At 43.4% G+C, this 23,645-nt stretch overlaps 1 protein-coding gene across 3 annotated transcripts; it reads right to left on the bottom strand.

Annotated features, from left to right (window-relative positions):
• Positions 1 to 260: 260 nt before the first annotated feature.
• On the bottom strand, positions 261 to 23,624 carry AURKA (aurora kinase A). Of its 3 annotated transcripts, none has more exons than XM_023189569.2 (9): positions 23,482 to 23,592; positions 19,511 to 19,557; positions 17,615 to 17,891; positions 15,606 to 15,660; positions 14,003 to 14,194; positions 12,434 to 12,572; positions 4,499 to 4,647; positions 1,354 to 1,528; positions 261 to 1,209 (listed from the first exon to the last, which is right to left on the bottom strand). In XM_023189569.2, the coding sequence occupies exons 1-9, from the start codon at positions 23,483 to 23,485 to the stop codon at positions 1,027 to 1,029; spliced, it is 1,221 nt and encodes a 406-aa protein (XP_023045337.1). In that variant the 5' UTR covers positions 23,486 to 23,592; the 3' UTR covers positions 261 to 1,026. The 3 variants fall into 3 exon arrangements, with proteins under 3 accessions (XP_023045337.1, XP_023045339.1, XP_023045338.1); XM_023189571.3 differs by lacking the exon at positions 23,482 to 23,592 and adding an exon at positions 23,306 to 23,438; XM_023189570.2 differs by having other exon boundaries at positions 262 to 1,209; positions 23,496 to 23,624.
• Between the last annotated feature and the right edge of the window lie 21 nt (positions 23,625 to 23,645).

Genomic DNA, 23,645 nt, shown 5'->3' on the forward strand with positions numbered 1-23,645 from the left:
GTGCAAGCAGATTTCTCTACTAGCTCTAAGTTCAGCACTTCTGCTTTTCCTTCATCACGGTCACTTTCACCGTCTCTTTAGTCGATAGACAGACGGCAAATATATAAACACTATATATAACGAAGTATTAGGAGTACGCCCAACAGGAGATACCAGAAGAGGCAGGACTAGAAGAGGACGAGACCTGCTCCTCTCTGCCCCTGCTCATTTCCAGGCTAACAATGAACAGATGGTGGAAAGAATTACACAGTACTCCACGCAGACATAGATACTTATTTATTTGCATATTTAAAGTTTACACACATGCCATGACTCCAATGTTTTAAAAAAATAAGCCTTAACAGCTCTGAGACACACGGCCTCTTCTGTACCCCAAGCAAGTCTCTAAATGGAGGTAGAGCACATGTTCCTATTTTACACACACTCACATGGGAGATAAGTGGTTAAGGAGGACTAGAAACCCAGTCAGGCCTACCAGGGTGCTGGACAGACACACAGCATTCCTAAGGGAATGCCACCAGAGAAAAAATACACGTCTGTACAAATATCTTTATTTTCATACTTAAAAAGAATCACACACTCATTCCAACAGCTTTACCAGGCATGGCCAACCCAATAAGTTACACACTCACTCAGGGACTTGGAAGGTTATTGCACAGCTCCTTAACTGACCGGGTCAGGGCAAAGTGGTCACCTTCCCCACAGCCAGCCTCTGGATTTGCCTCCTGTGGGGACACCATGCCTGGCACAGGCTGACGGGGCGGCTGCCGTCGAACCTTGCCTCCAGATTATGAATCAGCATAAGTGGCACAATTCTCATGGCTACTTTCACTTCAGAGTGTCATGTTTATTGATTGTGGAGCTTTCTGAATAGGGAAGTTAAGGCACACCTGCTCAGTAAAACAAATATTTCTTGTAGCGTTCTAGATTGAGGGCAGCAGACAATGGTAAAATACACTTCAGTAGCATGTTCCTGACAGGTTACACAGCAGCCCTGGCTCAAGGATTTCTCCCCCTGCATGATTCCTAAGACTGTTTGCTAGTTGACTCTTTGTTTTGGCAATTTGATGGTTTTGATGAATTTGCTGTGATCCAGGGGTGTTCAAGTACTTCACTGAGCATTGGCCTCTGGCTGGGATTATGCTTCAACAGTCTTGAAATGAGGTCCCTGGCTCCCTCTGTTACAAAATCAGGGAATGTGAATTCAACCTGGAGTACAACAAATGATAAAATATCACAAAATACAGGTTAGAGAGATCAAATAGTATAGATATTCAGATCTTGGCCTGAAGTTCAGGCTGATAAGGAAAGAATTACAGCAGATGTGCTGGGTCCTTTTCAGTTGCATCTTACCCGTGATATTCTTTTATAGGTCTCTTGGTATGTGTTTGCCTCAAAAGGAGGTTTCCCAACTAAAAACTCATAGCAAAGAACTCCAAGGCTCCAGAGATCCACCTTCTCATCATGCATCCGACCTTCAATCATTTCGGGGGGCAGGTAGTCCAGGGTGCCACAGAGAGTGGTCCTCCTAAAAAGAGGGAGGCTCAGGTTGATGTGCTTCTGGTTTTATGATCACAACAGCTGCTAAAAATCATTGAAGATTCCACTAACACTGAAGACTTCCCCTGGGCCAGATCCTATGCCTTACGAAGTAGCTACTGTTATAAATTCCCATAGGAAACAGATGAAGGGAGGTGTGTAAGGTCACACAGCTAGCCACCAAGCTTAACCCTAAATGTGTCCAACTCCAGAACCTCCCTGAATGATCTAGAATGTAAGAAATTGAATGTATCACTACCATATAAAAGTTGCCATGCAGAGTTCTCTGCAAATACGATTTGGAGTTCTACATCTGCATGTGGATATTATAGATATGCTAAGAATCTTAAGAGCCTGGTCGCAATGACAAGACACTAGAAACTGTCCTGTTTTAACAGCACTGGGGTGGAGACGTAGATACATACTGCCTTGTGATAGATCCTTGGTATGAGAGATGCTGAAATTTTGCGGGTGGCCTATGAAGTACTCTTGCCAAAAATATTTAACTTGGCCTGGTATGGTGGCTCAGGCCTGTAATCCCAGCACTTTGGGAGGCCAAGGTGGGGGGATCACGAGGTCAGGAGATCGAGACCATCCTGGCTAACATGGTGAAACCCCGTATCTACTAAAAATACAAAAAATTAGCTGGATGTGGTGGCGGGCGCCTGTAGTCCCAGCTACTTAGGAGGCTGAGGCAGGAGAATGGTGTGAACCCGGGAGGCAGAGCTTGCAGTGAGCCAAGATCGCGCCACTGCACTCCAGCCTGGGTGACACAGCGAGACTCCGTCTCAAAAAAAAAAAAATTTTAACCTGAATATCTTCAGGCCCTGAGACTTCCATTCCAGTTTTCAGCAAATATGGGGAATAAAGGTCCAAGTTAAGTGGCAACACAATCAGAAAAGTCCTCTTTAAAGTGGGAGACTGGTCTGGCTTAAGACCACGGAGACAATCCAATACAAAGCATGGGCCTTGGTTGAGTTCCGATTTTACAAACCAGCTATAAGATGTCATAGACAGGCTGGACGCCGTGGCTCAAGCCTGTAATCCTAGCACTTTGGGAGGCCGAGACGGGCGGATCACGAGGTCAGGAGATCGAGACCATCCTGGCTAACATGGTGAAACCCCGTCTCTACTAAAAAATACAAAAAACTAGCCGGGCGAGGTGGCGGGCGCCTGTAGTCCCAGCTACTCGGGAGGCTGAGGCAGGAGAATGGCGTAAACCCGGGAGGCGGAGCTTGCAGTGAGCTGAGATCCGGCCACCGACTCCAGCCCAGGCAACAGAGCGAGACTCCGTCTCAAAAAAAAAAATAAAATAAAGATGTAGACAATAGAGAAATTTGAACGTGGACTAAATATTAGATACTGACAATGCTGTTAATTTTCTTAGGCGTGATCATGGTTCTAAGTATATAAGAGAATATCCTTATTTAGGAAATGCATGCTATTATAGTGCTTAAGGTTGAAGCATCATGATGTTTGCAGCGTATTTTCAAGTGTTCACCAAAAAAGTAGACGCAGCCAATCTGACTAAATGGGAAAAACTGCTGAACGCAGGCACTGGATAGACAGGTAGGCCATCAACTACCAATTCCGCATTTCTGTCGGTTTAGGTTTTTGTAATGAAGGTTGGAAAAAAGCCGGGGACAGCAGACACCAAACCAGAACAGTGCATGTGGTTTCGTATTGCTTTGTCACCAGCTGCTCTTCACCATAGATGCTTACGCTGTCACAGCCCTGGTGCTGTGTTCAGACAGGCCTGGCACCCACTGAGCACACAGTCACCACTGAATTGTGATGTAGGATTAAGAGGCTACCACTCTGGTCATCTAACCCCTCCATCACCACAACAGACTGAATCGCGGGCTCTCAAACTGAGGCAATAACCAGGAAATGATGATTAACATCTGGGATTCGGAGTGAAGTGGCTATCGGTTATGTAAGTAATCTTTTCAAAAAGCAAGAAGCCATCTTTTCTATCACAATTCAACCGGTTAAAATAGTTTAACTCTGCAATTCCATGAAGCCTATAATTCTTTATTCTGATTTGTCTTACCAGATAACAGCTCCCACTAACAACAACCAGTTTTTTTTAAAAAAAAAAAAGACTGCAATAGCAGATTCAGTGCATTGCTGGGAACAATTAGAAGTGCTCTGTAACAAAAGTAAAGGATTTCTCCCTCACATATAATCTATTTTAGGCTATACTTTTTTTTTTAACTAGCTTGATTTTAAAGTCATCTGGCTATAATTTGAGTCCTCCAAAGTTGACAAACCTTGATCGGTAGATGTATGTTTTAAAATGCCCCACTTCACATGAAGTTTCAAAGCTTATTTAAACTCAAATTTAAAACAGTAAAGATATTGTAGTTCATGTGGAAAGCTCTTTAAGATTCGAATTGTTTTGAGATTGACATCTCTGCTTCAGCTGTGAGAGGGGACAAGAAAGGACTATCCCTACTATTGACAGAGGCAGACCAAAGAGAATCTCTCACCACTGCCCTCAAAGCTCCACCAAACTAATTTAGTGTTTCAAGTTCCCTGATGTGACCTGCAGTCTGAGCACTAGACCTTTGTCGGTGCTGTCCTCTGGAACATCTCCCCATCTCCTCATCCAGGAAGCAGCAGAGGTGAAGAGTTCCTCCCCCTCAACACATGGGCACTTCACCCCGTCATATACTTGTCCTATCTGTTGACTCATTCATCCCCTTATTAGCCTCTAAGGACATTAAGCATCTTTAACCCCAGGCCCAGAACACTGTTAATAGCCCCAAATCACCACAGAATAAAATTTCCTTGCAAACCCTAGTTTATTATTAAGCCTAAATTACTCCAAGGTACTTCTGGGTTAGCTACCTACCCCTCTTATAGCACAAAATCTACACTAAAATATTTTATATTTGGCTCATGATTAGCTCCCAGGGCTTTGGTAAACCAAACTTCCACCTCTAAAGTTACATACCTGGAAGATGGAGCATGTACTGACCACCCAAAATCTGCAATTTTAAGCTCTCCAGCTGATCCAAGAAGTAAATTCTCCGGCTTAATGTCTCTGTGAATAACTCTCTTCGAATGACAGTAAGACAGGGCATTTGCCAATTCTGTTATATACTGTTAAAAAGATATTGAAAGCCTATGTTTTAGATTTTATATAACATAAGTTAATATTAGACATCTCTTCTGAAAGGAACATAACATAGATTTAACATAGTTTGCAGGTTTTGGCCAGACACAGTGGCTCACACCTGTAATCCCAGCACTTTGGGGGACTGAGGTGGGAGGATCACTTGAGCCCAGGAATTCAAAGCCAGCCTGGGAAACATAGCAAGACTCCATCTCTGCAAAAAAATTTAAAAATTAGCCAAGCATGATGGTGCATGCCTGTAGTCCCAGCTACTTGGGAAGCTGAGGTGGGAGCATCGCTTGAGCCCAGGAGGTCAAAGCTGCAGTGAGCCATGATCATACTTCAGCCTGGGTGACTGAGTGAGACCCTGTCTCAAAAAGGAAAAGACAAAACAAAAAACACATTTTGCAGGTTTTAAAGCAAGCATTGTAGAAATTATACATGAGTCTACACACACACACACACACACACACAGAATCAACTGAACCAATTTATAGTGGTTAGCATGAAGTGAAATTACCCAATGTTTAGTAATCTCTTTGCTAATACAGCTGGTGTGATGTTGAAAGATAGAAAAGACATTCAGCTAGTTAGAGCTAGCTCTTAGGTTGGTGCCATTTCAATGCAAAACAGTTATTTCTGCATCAACCTAACAGTTACACCCCCATACAGCAACAAACGGCCCCGCAGCAAGGAAGTCAGGCAGTGCCGAAGAACTGGTACAAATTAAGGATTCAGGTATGTAAATACTGCCTTTTTCTTTTTTAGAAAAAAAAAAAAAAATTAACTTTTCAAGTACAGTCAATTCCTTTTTTAAAAAACCAAGATCATTCTATGACAGAAGAATTTGTTTAAAGCCAAAAATTTACTTCAAGAATATCAGGAGAAAGAAATTATCCTGAACAATAAACAGAAACTAAAAAGCAGTTGCACTGACATATTAAATAGCATGTTAAATTTTGGATTACACTAAGTCAGCATAGAAGTACATAAGAAATCAGTCCTTTTGTTAATTTTATTTCCTTAAGTTACTATCTTTTTTTTTTTTTTAATAGAGATGGGGGTCTCGCTATGCTGACCAGGCTAGTCTCAAACTCCTGACCTCAAGTGATCCTCCCATCTCAGCCTCACAAAGTGCTAGGATTACAGACATGAGCCACTGCACCCTGCCGAGTTACTATCTTGTAAGAAAAGTTTTCCTGGCCGGGCGCCTGTAATCCCAGCACTCTGGGAAGCCAAGGCAGGTGGATCACCTGAAGTCAGGAGTTCAAGACCAGCCTGACCAACATGGTGAAACCCTGTCTCTACTAAAAATACAAAAATTAGCCGAGCGTGGTGGTGCCTGCCTATAATCCCAGCTACTCGGGAGGCTGAGGCAGGAGAATTGGTTGAACCCGGGAGGTAGAGGTTGCAGTGAGCCGAGATCGTGTCATTGCATTCCAGCCTGGGCAACAAGAATGAAATTCCATCTCAAAAAAAAAGCAAGAAAAAAGAAAAGTTTTCCAGTCCCTATCTCTAAGATTTAGCCAACAAGTCTAGTATGTATGTATGTATGTATGTATATTATTTACTTATTTATTTTTAAGAGACAGGGTCTCACTCTGTCACCCACCCTGGATTGCTACGGCATGATCAGACCTCACTGCAGCCTTGAACTCCTGGGCTTAAGCAATCCTCCTACCGAGTAGCTGGGACTACAGGTGTGTGCCACCATGCCCAGCTAATTTTTAATGTTTCTTTTTTTTTTTGTAGAGACAGAGTCTCCCCATGTTGCCCAGGCTAGTCGCTAACTCCTGACTTCAGTGATCCTCCCATCTTGGCCTCTCCAAGTGCTGAGATTACCAGTGTGAGCTACCATGCCTGGCCCAGAATTTATTTTACCATACAGATAACTGTTTGAATATTGAAAAAATATATTTAGCTCTGCCTAAAGTTTGAGTTTCCTTTCTAAAGCAATTGCTAGAGAGGACTGAACATTATTTTACATCAAAAAGGTTTACTAAACAGATGAGTAAACACCAAATGTCACTGGCAGAAAAAAACACTTTTCATTCTTTCAGTCCAAAGCCAGAGATCAGAATTCAGACCACAATAAACTGAAGGCAAATACAAGAAAGCTGCTCTTCTGACTACACTGACTTTTGAGTTGCTGATGCTTTAATTGCACACATTAAAGTTCAAGAGGGCAATGGGCTCCACTCCTCCAGTCATTTCCAGACAAGAAGCTATTAGTTTCACGACGGCTCTCTGGCACTGCCACTGACTCCACACCTCACATGCTGTTAGACTGCAGGTATGGATAGGTCACTGACGTGTCACTACAATTGGTTTTATTTGAATTCGTCTGAAAAGGAAAACAGGTACATGCGTATTCATTCTAACTGCAAAGGAATCTAGACAGAAATCTTTCATTTTCTTTCAAATAGCTATCTGCTTACACCAAAACTCCACCTAGATTGAAGCCTTGGGTGTGAGGAGAGAAAACAGAGAAGTAGTATCATGTGTACTTTTAGACTGTTGGTATAAGGTGAATCTTTTAAAGTAGGATATCAATATCAGAAACTGAAGAAAAAGATTAACTGACCCAAAACAACAAACTCCAACCCATCGTAAGCAAGATGACAAGGAAAAAACCAAGGGTGAAATGTGAGCACCTGAGGCAGTCACTACCATTAATGAGCACAGATTTCCTTACTGAGCTGTAAGAGAAAGCTGGCCCAAAAGCTGAACTCGTAAAGAAATATTAATTGCCAATTAAATAAGAAGCTGATTTGTTTAGCTAATATTTAAAAAGCAAATTAGAGATCTGTTTCTACTTAGGAGCAGCACAAACATTTAAGATGAAGTCTTTAAGTGTAAAACAGCATGTCATTGTTGCAGCGACAAGACCAAAGGGCCATATGTCCAAAGCAGCGTGATTTCATCAGATACTGAAAGTAAAATTACTTCAATTTAAATGCCATGTACATCAACGCCAAAAACAAAGAAAACTAATGTCCACACTGCCCAGAGATCTCCACCAAGAAACAGAAAACAATCAAAGTAACCACCATCCAACATGCTCTATCAAGCTGTCAATCCCATAAGAAACCGCCCAAATTAAGACTCTTCGACTTCTTAAAACAAGTAATTTTAATCACTTAAAAAAGGAGAAGCACAAAAAGCACAATCATGAAAGAAAAAACTGACACATTTGGACTTTTATTAAAAATACAGCCTGGGAGGCCAGGTACAGTGGCTCACGCCTGCAATCCCAGCACTCTGGGAGGCCGAGGTGGGCAAATCACCTGAGGTCAAGAGTTCGAGACCAAACTGGCCAACACGGTGAAACCCCGTCTCTACTAAAAATACAAAAATTAGCCGGGCGTGGTGGCTCAAGCCTGTAATCCCAGCACTTTGGGAGGCCAAGGCGGGTGGATCACGAGGTCAGGAGATCGAGACCATCCTGGCTAACACAGTGAAACCCCGTCTCTACTAAAAAATACAAAAAACTAGCCGGGCGAGGTGGCGGGCGCCTGTAGTCCCAGCTACTCGGGAGGCTGAGGCAGGAGAATGGCATGAACCCGGGAGGCGGAGCTTGCAGTGAGCTGAGATCTGGCCACTGCACTCCAGTCTGGGCGACAGAGCGAGACTCCACCTCACAAAAAAATAAAAAATAAAAATAAAAATACAAAAATTAGCCGGGCGTGGTGGCACACGCCTGTAATCCCAGCTACTCGGGAGGCTGAGGCAGGAGAACTGCTTGAACCCGAGAGGTAGAGGTTGCAGTGAGCTGAGAACCAAGATCACGCCACCGCCCTCCAGCCTGGATGACAGAGAAAGACTGTCTCAGAAAAAAAAAAAAAAAAAAAAACCCAACAACCTGGGCAACATGGTGAGACCATGTCTATACAAAAAATACAAAAATTAGCTGGGCATGGTGGCACCCACCTGTAGTCTCAACTACTAGGGAGGATCACTTGAGCTCAAGAGGTAGAGGCTGCAGTGAGCAGAGATAGCACCACTGCACCCCAGCCTGGGTGACACAGTGAGACCCTTTCTCGAAAAAGTAAAACAGAAACAGCTTTGTGAAAGACACAGACGAGAGAACGAAAATACAAGGCACGCATTGGGAGAAAATACTTGCAAAACATGTGTGACAGATGACCTGCATCCAAAATATACAAAGAACTCTTAAAACTCAAAAAAGCAAAAGATTTCAACAGGTGCCTCAGAGACGATACACAGATGGCAAATAAACACATAAAAAGATGGTCAAGGCTGGGCGCGGTGGCTCACGCCTATAATCCCAGCACTTTGGGAGGCCGAGGAAAGCGGATCACAAGGTCAAGAGATCGAGACCATCCTGACCAACATGGTGAAACCCTGTCTCTCCTAAAAGTACAAAAATTAGCTGGGCATGGTGGCACATGCCTGTAGTCCCAGTTATTCAGGAGGCTGAGGCGGGAGAATCACTTGAACCCAAGAGGCAGAGGTTGCAGTGAGCCAAAATTGTGCCACTGCACTCCAGCCTGGTGACAAGCGAGACTCCATCTCAAAAAAAAAAAAAAAAAAAAAAAGAGATGTTCAACATTGAATGTCATTAGGAAACTAAATCAGAACAATGAGATACCACCACGTGCCCATTAGAATGACTAAAATGCAAAACACTAGGCCAGGTATAGTGGCTCACTCCTGTAATCCCAATATTTTGGGAGGCATGAATTACTTGAGAGCAGGATTTCAAGTCCAACCTGGGCAACAAGGCAAAACCTTGTCTCTACAAAAAAATACAAAAATTAGCCAGGCACGGAAGCACATGCCTGTAGTCCTAGCCGCTTGGGAGGCTGAGCTGGGAGGATTGCTTGAGCCAGGGAGGTTGAGGTGGGTGATCACGCCACTGCACTCCAGTCTGAGTGACAGTGAAACCTTGTCTCAAAACAAACAAAAATCCAAAGCACTAACATCAAATGTTGGCAACTATGAGAAGCAATAGGATCTCAATTCATTGGTTCTGATACCATATTACCATTGTATAATGGTATCGGAATTGTTAACCAGCTGCCCTGTGGGAACTAACTTTATCAATTAGAGCGCTTATGTGAACTTCCTTTGGCCTTTGTCTTATAGAATCCACTCATTTCCAAAACTGCTTGGATCAACACTTTACCCTCACACCCTTTAGTAAGATGGTTTCCTACATTTGTAATGCAATGTAAAATAGAATGTAGAAATCACTTTGGAAGACTGACAGTTCCTCACAAAGCAAAATAAAGTCTTACCGTATAAGCTGACAATAGCACTCCTAGATATGTGCCCAACTAATTTGAAGACTTATGTTTCACAAAAACCTGCATGCAAATGTTTATAGCCAAAACTTAACTGCCAAAAACCAGAAGCAGCCAAGATACCCTTCAGTGGATGAATAAACTGAGGTACTTCCATATATTGAAATAATTGAATATGATTTCATGATAAAAAGAAATGAACAAGCTCTCATGCCTCCAAAAATATACAGATGAATCTTCAATGCATACTGCTAAGTGCAAGAAGCCCATCTAAAAAGGCTACATACTGTTATGATTCCAATTATATGATATTCTGGAAAAGGCAATAGAGACAGTAAACAGATCGGTGGTTGCCAGAGATGGAAGGGTTGGGAGGGATGAGTAGCTGAGACACAGGATTATTTTTCAAGAGCAGTGAAACTATTCTGTATATCGTAATGGTGGATACATGGCATTGTGTATTTGTCAAAATTCATAGAACTTTACAGCAAACACACAAAAATCAATCTCAGGATATGAAAATGTAAATGATTCCATCGTGGGCAGGCAGATTGTGACAAAAGAATCTCACTGCATTACAAATGTACGAAACCATCTTACTAAAGGGTGTGAGGGTAAAGTGTTGATCCAAGCAGCTTTGGAAACTAGTGGAGTCTTTAAGACAAAGGCCAAAGGAAGTGCACATAAGCACTCTAATTGATAAAGTTGGTTCCCATGCAGCTGGTTAACAATTCCGATACCATTATACATGTATATTAGAATTGAATAATTAAGTAAAAGGATGGTGGGCAGTGAAATCCAGGTTTCTCACTTGGAGTGGGAGTTTACAGGTAAACAGGAGGATGTTAGAATGAAACGTGGTAATGGATTCAAGTTGAAGACATCGGTATGAATTCATGGTATGCTTAATGAAGAGACAGATGGGTAAATCTATACACAGATTACTATCCACATGTATTTCCTTGCTCTGTCAGCTGAAAGCCTAGAAGTAGTGACGCCACAGTAGCAATGAGTACAAGTGTCCAGATCTTGGTTTATAATAACATTCTCCAAGAAGAGGAACCAGGGCTCCTTGGAGAAATGGTTTGATTCTAGGACAGGAGCAGGAAATATACAAGATGAGGCTTTAGCATCTTGTATCAGAAAGTAAAGAAGTACAAGGCCAGGTGTGGTGGCTCACACCTGTAATCCTAGCACTTTGGGAGGCTGAGGCAGGCAGATCACCTGAGGTCAGGGGTTAGAGACCAGCCTGGGCAACATGGCGAAACCCCATCTCTACTAAAAATACAAAAATTAGCTGGGTGTGGTGGTGCACGCCTGTTAATCTTAGCTACTCAGGAGGCTGAGGCAGGAGAATCCCTTGAACCCAGGAGGCAGAGGTTGCAGTGAGCAGAGGTCACGCCACTGCACTCCAACCTGGGCAACAGAGCAAGACTCCGTCTCAAAAAGAAAAAAAGAAAAAAGCTCCCAGTGGCCAAAGTTGTAGCGATCTGAACCACAAAATAAAGTACTGGATTATAGCTCAAAGGATAAAATAAATACCCAGGAGTCTACATCTTTAAATAAATGATGAAATAAATAAGGGAGAACAGCCTTATTCTGGCACAGAATTCCAGATAATTTATGGAAATACTCCATCCACTCTCTACTCCTTAAGTGTGGGCTATTCCTAGCAACTTCCTTTGAAGAAATACAGTATGGAAAGGAGGGAAAATAGTAACTTTACAGTGGAGACACCAGACAAACACTCCCTCAGTCAGAAGAGCAAGCTGACATCCACAGTTAAAAGTCATAAGAGTTTACATCCCTGGTATGTGATAAGAATGCACTTTACCTCTGATCTCCCCTCAAAAACCCATAAGCCCAATTTAATCATGATAAAAAACTAAGAAAATCTGAATACAATGTGGACTTAACAGTTATATATCAATATTGGTTCATCAGTTGTGACAAATGTACCATATTAATGCAAGATGTTAGTGGGAAAATTAGCAGGAAATTCAGTGTGGGGTATATGGAAGTCTCTGTACTGCCTTCACAATTTCTGTAAATCTAAAACTATCCTAGCCAGGCACAGCGGTGTGCACCTGTAGTCCCAGCTACTCGGGAGGCTGAGGTGGAGAATCACTTGAGTCCAGGAGTTCTAGTCCAGCCTGGGCAACATAACAAGACCCTGTCCCTTTAAAAAAAAAAAAGTAAAAACTATTCTAAAATTAAAAATCTATTAAAGAAAATGAGGGTGACTATCTATATACATTATATACATTTCCATAGAAAACAGCTGTGCAAACTAGGCACAAAAGCAGACACAGCATTCTACCTGGTTCTAGACTTTATCTGTACATATGGTACAACTAAGCTATTTTGATTTTTCCACTTCAAATATTTGATATTAAGCTATCCTTCCGTCAAGACAACACCCACTCTACTATAATGAAAGGTACACTGCTATGGAGGACAGGTATACAGGAATCACAATTAGCCTGGACAATAAATGAACACTTACAGTAGCAGTTCTCTGCTCATCAAACTTTGAAAGTTTCTGAAGTTCTCTATAGACTGTTCCAAGTGGTGCATATTCCAGAATTAGGTAGACTCTGGTAGCATCATGGAAATAACCATACAGTCTGAGAATATTAGGATGCCTGCAACAAAGGATAAACATTCTAACACCGGGTTTGGAGCTGACAGAAGACTATGTACTAAATGTCAAACAAACTCTTCATGTAAAACCAGTGGTGTTTCCCATGAAACCACACTCCAAACTCCACTTGAGAATCTGAAACTGTAAACCCACTCCAAGAAAAATACATAGACCCACATTTCATTTTACAAGCATTTCAAAGTATTAATGGACCTCTGGTTTAGTTAAGACTATTTCCTTCCTTTAGGCACCTTTATTCTTAGGAGGAAAATTCAGCTGAATATTAATTATCTACATACCAAAAAAAGGACATGGCCAGGCACAGTGGCTCACGCCTGTAATCCCAGCACTTTGGGAAGCTGAAGTGGGAGGATCACGAGGTCAGGACTTTGAGACCAGCCTGGCCAATATGGTGAAACCCCGTCTCTACTAAAAATACAAAAATTAGCTGGGCTTGTTGGTGCACGCCTGTAGTCCCAGCCACTCAGGAGGCTGAGGCAGGAGAATCGCTTTAACCTGGGAGGCAGAGGTTGCAGTGAGCTGAGATCACGCCACTGCACGCCAGCCTGGGTGACAGAGCGAGGCTCCATCTCAAAAAAAAAGAAAAAAGAAAAAAAAAAAAAGGCATTGCCACAGTAGTTTGATACCCAGACACTGTGACATAAAAGCAGTGATCAGTAATGGCAGTAGATGGGTGCTGAGCAGACCGGGCAGGTGCAGACTGTGGCCAGCGGGAAGCAGGCAATGGGAAGCACAGCCCATGTAAGATGCCTGCCCCTCCCAGCCCCAGCCAGGTATTGCCAGGTAGAGACACACCAGGCCTGATGTGGCCAGACTTGAAGTATTAGCATCTGATTCAAATCTGAAAAACACTGAAAGGAAAAAGAAAAAAAGGAAAAACAAAAACCCACCAGCCTTAGTCAACCTGCAGGTGGCTGCTCGCAACCCCTGCATACTTCAGAATAAGGGGTGCCATTCCCCTTCGTTATCCACCAAAAAGACTTGCCCATACAAACTATTCCATTAACAAAACATTAAATCCTCAAGTGATTTTTCAGGATCAGAGCACTTAAGTGCTCTTTGAAAGATGACAAATTTAATTATTTTTTGTGGTACTATGAAAAGCAGGCCCTCTAAAAAACAAATTTATACTTTAAAAAAAAAAAAGAAAAGGAATACAATTTTATTTTAACATGAAGAGCATGGGAGAATGACAGGAGAATGATTATAACCCAGTGCGGTACAGAAGCTTATCTAATCTTTTTCATAAGGGAGTGGGAGGTGAGGAACGGGTGGGGGGGGACATGCGTTTGAGGACAGTGCCTCATAAGAGGGAGTGCACGGACCTGGGCAGTGGGAGGCTGACATTACAGGAGGGGGAGGGGTGCAGCATGGGTGAATATTGTTTTGAACATGAACCTGAAAACTCACCGAAGGTGGGACTGTATTTCTACTTCTCTTCTGAGCTGATGCTCCACTCCGGCTTTCTCCAGCTGAGCTTTAAATAACACTTTAAGAGCCAGAATAAACTTGCTTTGTTTTTCTCTTGCCAAATAAACATTACCAAACTTTCCTTTACCCAGAGGGCGACCAATTTCAAAGTCTTCCAAAGCCCACTGCCTCCTAGGAAGGAATTTGAACATTTTAGAATGTGAAGAAAACAAAGCTTTTCTAACAAATTCTCAATGAGTAGTAGACACATTCTATAATTTTATATTCCAACTTGTACTCAATATGTATCCTCAGCAAGAACCAAGGCAACAACCACTATCAAAGAGCTGCCGCAACATGAAACCCTGACGTCCCTAGCTGCTGTTAGGTGTGAAGAGTCAATGACAAGGAGCAGTCTCAGGTTTTAGATCTGAAGCACTCTATGGGAAAGGTCCCAAACCCGTACTATGCTCAGAGGAACAGGCCCATGACAACGCTGAAGACCATAAAAAGGGTAAGTGACCAGAGAGGCAGGAATGCTTCTGGACCATCTGGGGGCCTGTTTCAAACTAACCACAGCCACTCCCTCCAGTCCCAGAGGTGCTCATTCTCTCTGGGTGGAGAAGCACTCTGGTGGTGGACACAGAGCCTCTGTTACTAATGGAAGCAGGACGGAGCCCACAGGCCAGCTGGGGCATGAGAACCAGTGGATTTAGACTCTTAGCCTCTGTTAGGCCGCTAGAAGCAAAAGTCTGTGGGTTCGTTCCTCGCTCCTCCTAGTATATTCTAGAGTCCAGATAGTTCAGAGACTAAGAGTATGCTTTTAGAAAAGCCCTGGGGAAGACATTACAGCCAACCTTTATAATAAAGAACTAAAACTATCATCTGTCAAAACCCTCAGTCATATATGAGTATACAGTTCTGCAACATATTGTGTTTTTTAAAAACTTGCACTTTTATACAATAAAAAAGTACAGACACATAAACCATATGTAGTGGTTACTTCTAAGGACAGAGAGGAACTTCCACACATTTCTGTAACAGATTCATACAAACTTTTTCTAAATTTGAAATGCATTTGTTGTTGTTGTTTTTTGTTTTATTTTGAGACGGAGTCTCCCTCTGTCGCCCAGGCTGGAGTGCAGTGGTGCGATCTTGGCTCATTGCAGGCTCCGCCTCCCAGGTTCACGCCATTCTCCTGCCTCAGCCTCCCGAGTAGCTGGCACGACAGGCGCCCACCACCAGGCCCGGCTAATTTTTTGTATTTTTAGTAGAGACGGGGTTTCACCGTGTTAGCCAGGGTGGTCTCGATCTCCTGACCTCATGATCCGCCCACCTCGGCCTCCCAAAGTGCTGGGATTACAGGCGTGAGCTACTGCACCCGGCCTTGAAAGCCATTTTTTAAAGCACTTGAGTCCCTAGCAAAATACCTCAATATACAAAATTCCTTTTTTTTTTAAGATTGGAAATCTGGAAACATTTATATCCTCTAAATGAAAATAAAGGCCTCATTTTTTTCCCCAAGAGTTCCCACACCTAAATTTGCAATGAAATGATATATTGTAGTAGAATAGTACAGAACTTTGTAAATAAGAAAGCTTACTTTTTTGATTCTTCATTTTTCTGTTTTGATGCCAGTTCCTCCTCAGGATTATTTTCTATATGGAATAAGTTAAAAACCTGTTTTTAGAATAACGATATAGGATAAGCTAAGCTGTGAATAGAGGTGAATCAAAGAATTGGTCACCAAAATATTAATGGTATGTCAAGAATGATAAACCGGGTTTTTTTTTTTTTTTTTAAGTTTTCCTTATAGAAGAAAAGGACTACTACACCCTGACTTCCATCATGTGAAGTCTTTACAGAATTTCTAAAGACAAGCAGACGTATATATAGACAGGTCCCTCTCTGATAAATTAAAGGCAGACTCTGCAGGTTCTTCTGAAGCCTCAGTTTCCAAATGAAGAACTTTTGTGGCAGAATTACCAATCTTCCCATACATGACAAGCTGCCACCTCGTCACCTTTTCTCCTTACTAGGTGGGCCAGCCAACAGTCTCTACCCTACATACAAATTATCACCAACATGTAGCAAAACATAAGCCAGCCACCCTCCATTATATTAGTTGCCAAGGGGAAATATGAAAATAAAAGCCACCAAAAAAAATAAAAATAAAAATAAAAGCCACCAATTCGGCAAAATGCACAAGGAACAGTTGTGCAGCAGAGGACTGGGGTAATTATTTCATTAGACACAAGAACATATGGAACATTTCCACCGGTCTGTCTCCAACATCGCAAACTCGAACAGCACATGATGGTCTGCTCAGATATTTGGATGCAGGTCCAAACTCTTCCTCCAGGTGCCCCTGTCACATGTGCACCCCTCAACCCCCAGTTCACTAACTCAATATCAATTTAATCACCATCCCTAACTCCTCTTTACTCATCTTTCAGGTACAATTTATTGCCCAGTTCTAATGAGTCTGCATCGTAAATGAGCTCTCAAATTTGTGTGCACCTCTCCATCCTGGCTTGTCTTTGGATAAGTTAACTGCTTCTGAGTCTTAGCTTCCTCCTCTGTAACACTGAGTTAATAACTGGCTACCTTCATGAAGTGGTTACAAGGATTGAATGAGATGACGCGGATGAAGCACGCACTTATCTCAGAGCCTGCAGGGAATGAGCACTTGACAGCTGGTAAATAATAGCATCTACTGTGCTCCACACACAGCAGGTTCTTGCCATCTCTGACCTCAACCTCCTTCCTGTCTGGTACTCCTAAATCCAGTGTTCTACTCCAATTTATTCAGTACTTCCAGAGTCAACTTTTTTTTTTTTTTTTTTGAGATGGAGTTTTGCTCTCGTTGTCCAGGCTTGAGTGCAATGGCGCGATTTCGGCTCACCACAACCTCTGCCTCCCAGGTTCAAGAAATTCTCCTGCCTCAGCCTCCCGAGTAGCTGGGATTACAGGCGTGCACCACCACACCTAGCTAATTTTTTTTAGTAGAGACGGGGTTTCTCCATGTTGGTCAGATTGGTCTCTAACTCCTGACCTCAGGTGATCCACCTGCCTCCGTCTCCCAAAGTCTGGGATTACAGGTGTGAGCCATCACGCCCGGCCTTCCACAGTAAACTTTCTAAAAGGCAAAGTTCCCTTCTAAGTTCAAAAAACCTTCAGTAGCTTCCAAATACCCTAGTGATGAGGCCCCATTCCTTACCATGGCCAGCAATGCCCATGGTGACCTCACCGTAGCCTGCCTCAGTTCATCCACTTCTCTGGATTTCCCCCACACTTTAGATCTCAGTCCCTCAAGTCACTTACTGCAAGCACCCTACACCCACTAACAAGCAATCAAAAGGACACCAACTGGTGCTGTGTCCTCCCTGGGTGCCCCACTCTTCCAAGAGAGTGAGAATCAGGTCTCTATTTTTAGCACAGATCTGGCCCATGGGCAGACACTGTTACTTCAACTCAGACACCATATTTTCTCCCCATCCTCAACAGATATAAAAGCTAAGGTTCCAAACAGTAACTGCAAGTATATACACTTGCTTTTTTAGCAACAATGACAAAGAATGACTATCCAATGAGTCTCAAAAGCTAGTTTACCAGGTGCCGATGGCAGGGGCTGCTTGCTCTTTGGGGTATGACTCAGTGGCCTGGAGACAGGATGAGGTACACTGGTTGCCTGCAATTGCTTCTGCTTCTGATTCTGAACCAGTTTGTGACTGGAAACAAGCTTTTGTGCTTGCAAAGGAACACGCTGGGAAGAATTTGAAGGACACAGGACCCGCTGAGCCTGGCCACTATTTGCAGGTAATGGATTCTGACAAGGAAATTGCTGAGTCACGAGAACACGTTTTGGACCTCCAACTGGAGCTGCAGGCTAGAATGGAAGAGAAAATAAACTTTCTGGTATTCATGAACGCAAAAGATGAATATTTTGAGAATTTCACAAAGTTTGTTCTCTAGTATAGCAAAATAATGAATGTCACAGATAAGAGATGGAAGGGGAAAAGGTATTTTAATCAGTACTTCCAGAGGATAGTTAGTATGTGGCTAAGAATACCCGAATGATACTTTCTACCCCCTCCAACTCCTCACCCCTAAAAATCATGCTTTATTAACAAATATCCATTAATGAAGGAGACAAACACTTCCTAAAATTTCTCAATAATTTGAAAATAGACACTAAATTGTTATTTCGCAAAAAGCTATGATACAAAAACTTTATGCCAAAATCTCAGTTCCATTGAAATTTCTTTGATAATATACATTTAAGAAAAAGACCAAAAAAAAAATCTGTCAAAACGTTCAACATTGGTTATCTTCATGAAGTTTTGGAAGAGTCTAAGTTTTCATATGGCCAAGATTTTCCACAATAAGCTTATTACTATACTATTAATTAACCAATGTTTCATTTTCCAAGTACTGACAAAATGGACTTGAGCAAAAAACTGACAAAGAGGAAACAAATGTAGGCACTTCAAAAAGTTATTACTAAAATGTGTTATTATTTTTGAGATGGAATCTTTCTCTGTCACGCAGGCTGGAGAGCAGTGGCATGATCTCAGCTCACTGCAACCTCTGCCTCCCAGGTTCAAGCAATTCTCTGCCTCAGCCTCCCGAGTAGCTGGGACTATAGGCACACACCACCACGCCTAGCTAATTTTTGGTATTTTCAGTAGAGATGGGGTTTCACCATCTTGGCCAAGCCGGTCTTGAACTCCTGACCTTGTGATCCGCTTGCCTTGGTATCCCAAAGTGCTGGGATTACAGGCGTGAGCCACCGCACCCAGCCTTGAAATGTATTATTTATACGCCTGTGAGTGCTGTATTACAAGCTTAAATAGTTAAGTTAACTCTAACACCCTCAGCTAATCAAACTAAAAGGGGTAGGAGGGATGAGATTTCCTTCAGCTTCAACAGCTCATTGTAAGTGAGGGGCAAGTGCTAGAAATGAAAGCCTAAAAGTCCATCCCCAGCTCAATGGTATGAGTGCTCTACAAAGACAGGGTGTTAAGACTTCCAAATACAAAGTCAGTTACTCCTGAAATTAGTACACCATCCACAACATAGTAGGCATTCAGACAAAGACAAATCTAAAGAAACATTTTAAATGTAGAGCAATTTTTTAAATAGCCGTTATCATAGGAACTGAGAATCAAATACAGTAATTCAAGGTAGCCTTTTCTAATTATTTTATATTTATGGCCAATTTTAAAAGTTTTGGACTCCTGCTGGATGCATTACTACTATGATCTTGCATACAATAGAGGGATATAGAAACTTAAGCAGCCAATTGTAAGACAAAGCAGAACAAAAAAGCTACTCTAAGAATCAGCAAAATGTTACTGAACATAAGAAAAGTGACTACTTTATATCCAGAAGCACAGTAAGGGATCTAAATTTATAATCCAAAGTAAAGGCGGAAAGAATTCCCAACAAGACCAACCTCCATGTGGGTTTATAAATATGAATGAGATTACAGATTATTCAATTTACCTTAACAGGCCCTGAAATGCAGTTTTCTTTAGATCGGTCCATGATGCCTGAAAAGAAAAAGAAGAACCTTTGATTTGAACAAAGCCACCTGCTTAAAGTGCTGCTGCTTGATAGGCAGCGTTACAGTTCCCTGATCAAAAGGCCTCCATAACACACAGAATTTTACACTTTTTGTCCAAATGAAGCTAATGAGGGAGGGACAGACATGTGCTTTCCCCGCAAGGCCAACTTCCCCGTGGGCACTGCATCCCATCCTCTCTCACGGAGTCTTCACTCCTGATGGTCTTGCGGCTCCATCATCTCTCTTCTAACGGATCACTTCCATCCCTGTGCAGACTGCTGGCATACCTGCTACCTCAAAAAAGTCCTCTTTAGGCCGGGCATGGTGACTCACACCTGTAATCCCAGCACTTTCCAAGGCCAAGGCAGGAGGACCACCTGAGGTCAGGAGTTTGAGACCAGCCTGGCCAACATGGTGAAACCCCATCTCTGCTAAAAATACAAAAATTAGCTGGGCGTGGTGGTGGGCGCCTGTAATCCCAGCTACTTGGGAGGCTGAGGCAGGAGAATCGCTTGAACCCAGGAGGCGGAGGTTGCAGTGAGCCGAGATCATGCCATTGCACTCCAGTCTGGGGGACAAGAGCGAGACTTTGTCTCAAAAAAAAATAAAATAAAATAAAAGAGTCCTCTTTATTCTATTATCGTTGCTAACCATGACCCCCTCCTCTCCAACAGCAAAGCTCCAGAAGAACCGTCCACACTTGCCACCTCTACTCCTCCTCTCCCCTCCCCTGAGCCCATCCCCACCCGGCTTTTTTGTCTCCACCACATTGTCAGGCTCATGGCTGACACCTACAGTTGCCAAACCCAAGGGTCAATTCCACCTTCCTCGTACTTGCATCCTCAGCAGAATCCGACAAGGTTGATCACATATTACACCTTTTTCTTCACTTCACTTCCAGGTTTATCTACCACCTAGTCGTCCTATCTTTCCCTCCTTGCTGGGTCAGTCTCATTGTTGCCCGATCAAGGATCTGGGGTGACTCAAGAATGAGTCCCTGGACCCTCCACTTCTCCATCTACACCTTCACAGGAATCCATATCACCCAGTGCCTCAGCTCTAAATGCCTTCATGACGACCACTTAAAGTGCATCTTCTGCCCTAATCTCTCCTTGGACTATCAGACTTGGATATCCAAGGATTTGCCCAGGATCTCCCAGAAATGTCTGCCAAGCACCTCAATCCTAACATATCCGAAACCGAACCGCCTCCCTTCTCCACTTCTCACTTCCCTGTTCATGGGTGTGCCCTGAGCTCAGGCCTAGAACGACTTCTCCATCTCCAATTACTCCCTAGCCGAGTACATCCAGTCTCTTTGCTTTCAATACCATCTACAGGCTGAGGACTCCCAAATATTCATTCTTCAGCCCAGACCTCTCCTCTGAACTCCTGATCTACATTTTCTACTTTCTATGCAACATCTGCACCTGATTATCTGAGAGGCATCTCCATTTTAACATGTCCCAAACAGAAGTCCTAATCCCTCCGCGCTCTCACCTCCCCAAATCTAGTCTCTAGATATCCTCATCCCAGTAGATGGCAAATCCATCCTGCCAGTTGCTCAGGCCAAAAGCCTTGGCATAATAACCCTTTAAGAGGTTCTCTCTCTCTCAAAGCCCTCATCTAATCCACGAGCATATTCTGTAGGCTCTGCCTTCAAGATCACTGCTCACCACCTCTACTACTACCACCTGGTCAAACCATAATTCTCCTTTGAATTTTTTGCAGCGGCCTCTCAATGGCCTCCCGACTTCCAACCTTACCCCGTTGTGGTCCATTCTCAACATTGAGGCCAACAATCTCATTAACAAGTCAGATGTGTTGGTCCTTGGTTCAGAAGACCCCCATGGCTCCCCAACTCAATCAAAACAATGCAAACTCCTAACCTGCGTAGACAGGCCTACTGAAGTCTCACAGAACATGGACCCTAACTGCCTCTCTGACTTCATCTCTTCTTGTCGACTGTGCACCAGCCACACAAGGCTCCTTTCTTTCCTCAAACAAGTCCCCTGCCATAGGCATTTGCACTTCTTGCTCCCTTTGTTAGGCTTTTCCCCCAGGTGTGTAGTTCAGTCTTTCTTTTCACTGAGGTTTCTCTTTTTTTTTGAGATGGAGTTTTGCACTTGTTGCCCAGGCTGGAGTGCAGTGGCGCAATCTCGGCTCACCTGCAACCTCCACCTCCCGGGTTCAAGCAATTCTCCTGCGTCAGCCTCCGGAGTAGCTGGGATTATGCGCATGCGCCACCACGCCCAGCTAATTTTGTATTTTTAGTAGAGACGGGGTTTCTCCATGTTGGTTGGGCTGGTTTGGAACTCCCCACCTCAGGTGATCCACCCGTCTCGGCCTCCCAAAATGCTGGGATTACAGGCATGAGCCAGCATGCCCGGCCTTCACTGAAGTTTCTTATCAAATGTTCCCGCACTCCAGCCTGGGCAACGGAGTGAGACCCTGTCTCAAAAAAAAATTAAAATTACCGTTTTATAATTAAGCAAATAACTCCATGATGAAGCCAGGCCCAGACTACAGGCGGGATCCCTTATAAAAAACAGTGGGTAAGTGAAAGTTAATAAACAACAGCAAGGAAATGCACACTTGTGTTAATCATTTAATTTCACACATGCTCTAATGCTTTACTTCCCTTACAAGTAGCAGTCTAATGAGATCACAGAGTCCTAACAACATTTATTTAACATTCTTCTGACAGAAGCTACAGGCATTTGCTCCAATTTATTCTACTTTTCTTTCTAGGGAAATTGAATAACAAGCAGAATGGAATAAGATTCTAATCCAGAATTCTGGAGACAACGCCAATAAGACTGCCCTTCAGGTGACTCTAATCTGCAACCAGATGACTTTCACAGGATCTATTCAGTTCAAACCAGAAATCCTACCATTCTGAATAGAAAAGCTGTTAGGCTAATAGCACAGGAGGTTTATACGGGTTTATTCCTTCCTCCTTCAGACCTGTGCATGTCTGCAGAGATGAAGGCAAGGACGAACTGAGTAGGTTGCTAAAAAACGTTTAATTCAAGGGACAAGGAAGGTTAAGGAAGAGGAAGAGACATTACGAGAGTTAAGGGCAGTGGCTACGTCTACCTCAGCCGGATGGATCTTAGAAATTTAGACTCTGAGGCCCAACCCCAGGTCTAAGAAAACAGATTCTGCATTTTAACATCCCCAGACGATTTGCATGCACCGGTCTGCATCCCTAGTTCTCAATGAAATCAAAGAATCATCTGGAGAGTTTGCTAATAACTAGAGACCTGGGTCCTATCCCTCAGAGATTCTGATTTTCCGGGCTCTCAGTGGAGCTTTATTTTAAACAAGCTCTCCAAGTTATCCCGATATAACTACTCCAAGGTCTACGGTCTGAGAAGTACGGACCGGGAAGGCCTCTGCAAGGAGGTTCTCATTCATCAGTTCACCCACTCATCCAGCCAGGACAAGGGCCTTCCTAGGCTATTCTATCTAAAGCGGCCCCCGTTAAACCGCACTCCTGCTTTTCCTTTATAACACCCACCCCAGTTGCAAGTTCTCCGTACGCTTACCGTCTGACTCCCTACCCTCTAGAACGTGAACTCCAACATAGCAGAGACCTTCTGTGCTTTTCTTACCCAGGTGATCTCCGAGGACAAAATCCAATCTGAAGCCCACCCGCAACTCCCGCGCGTGTCAACACCACTCAACAAACCCCTTCTACCTCTAGCTGTAATAAGTAACAAGCAGTATCTTACAGGGCGCCTCGGTGCCCAGGAGTGGATGCAAAGGCACTGGGCGGGCACAGGGTAGCGCCAAGGACACCCAGGGACGGAGGAACCGAGAGGGGACTTGACGCTCCGCCACTCCGGCCGGCCGCCCCTTGTCCCCGCCGCCCTCGTCGCCACTGAGATATCCCCCGCGGTCTACCCACCCATCGGCTCCCACCTGCGACCCAAGGACCCGAGTCTTCCAAGAGCTCAGCCGTTAGAATTCAAAGGTTCTTCTTTTTAAATAGGAGTTAAACCCTCTAGCCAGAAAGCCGATTGGCCTGCGCTCGAGCGAGGCTGCCTTGTGATTGGTTGACAACAAACCCGA

Source organism: Piliocolobus tephrosceles, chromosome 20 (assembly GCF_002776525.5).
Source record: "Piliocolobus tephrosceles isolate RC106 chromosome 20, ASM277652v3, whole genome shotgun sequence".
Classification (NCBI taxonomy): Eukaryota; Metazoa; Chordata; class Mammalia; order Primates; family Cercopithecidae; genus Piliocolobus; species Piliocolobus tephrosceles.

Coding starts and splice junctions, on each gene's coding strand:
- AURKA (XM_023189569.2), bottom strand. Junction 14,195..15,605: donor AAAAATGAAGAATCAAAAAA/GTAAGCTTTCTT, acceptor ATTCCTTCCTAG/GAGGCAGTGGGCTTTGGAAG. Junction 12,573..14,002: donor GAAATACAGTCCCACCTTCG/GTGAGTTTTCAG, acceptor CCTTTGTTGCAG/GCATCCTAATATTCTCAGAC.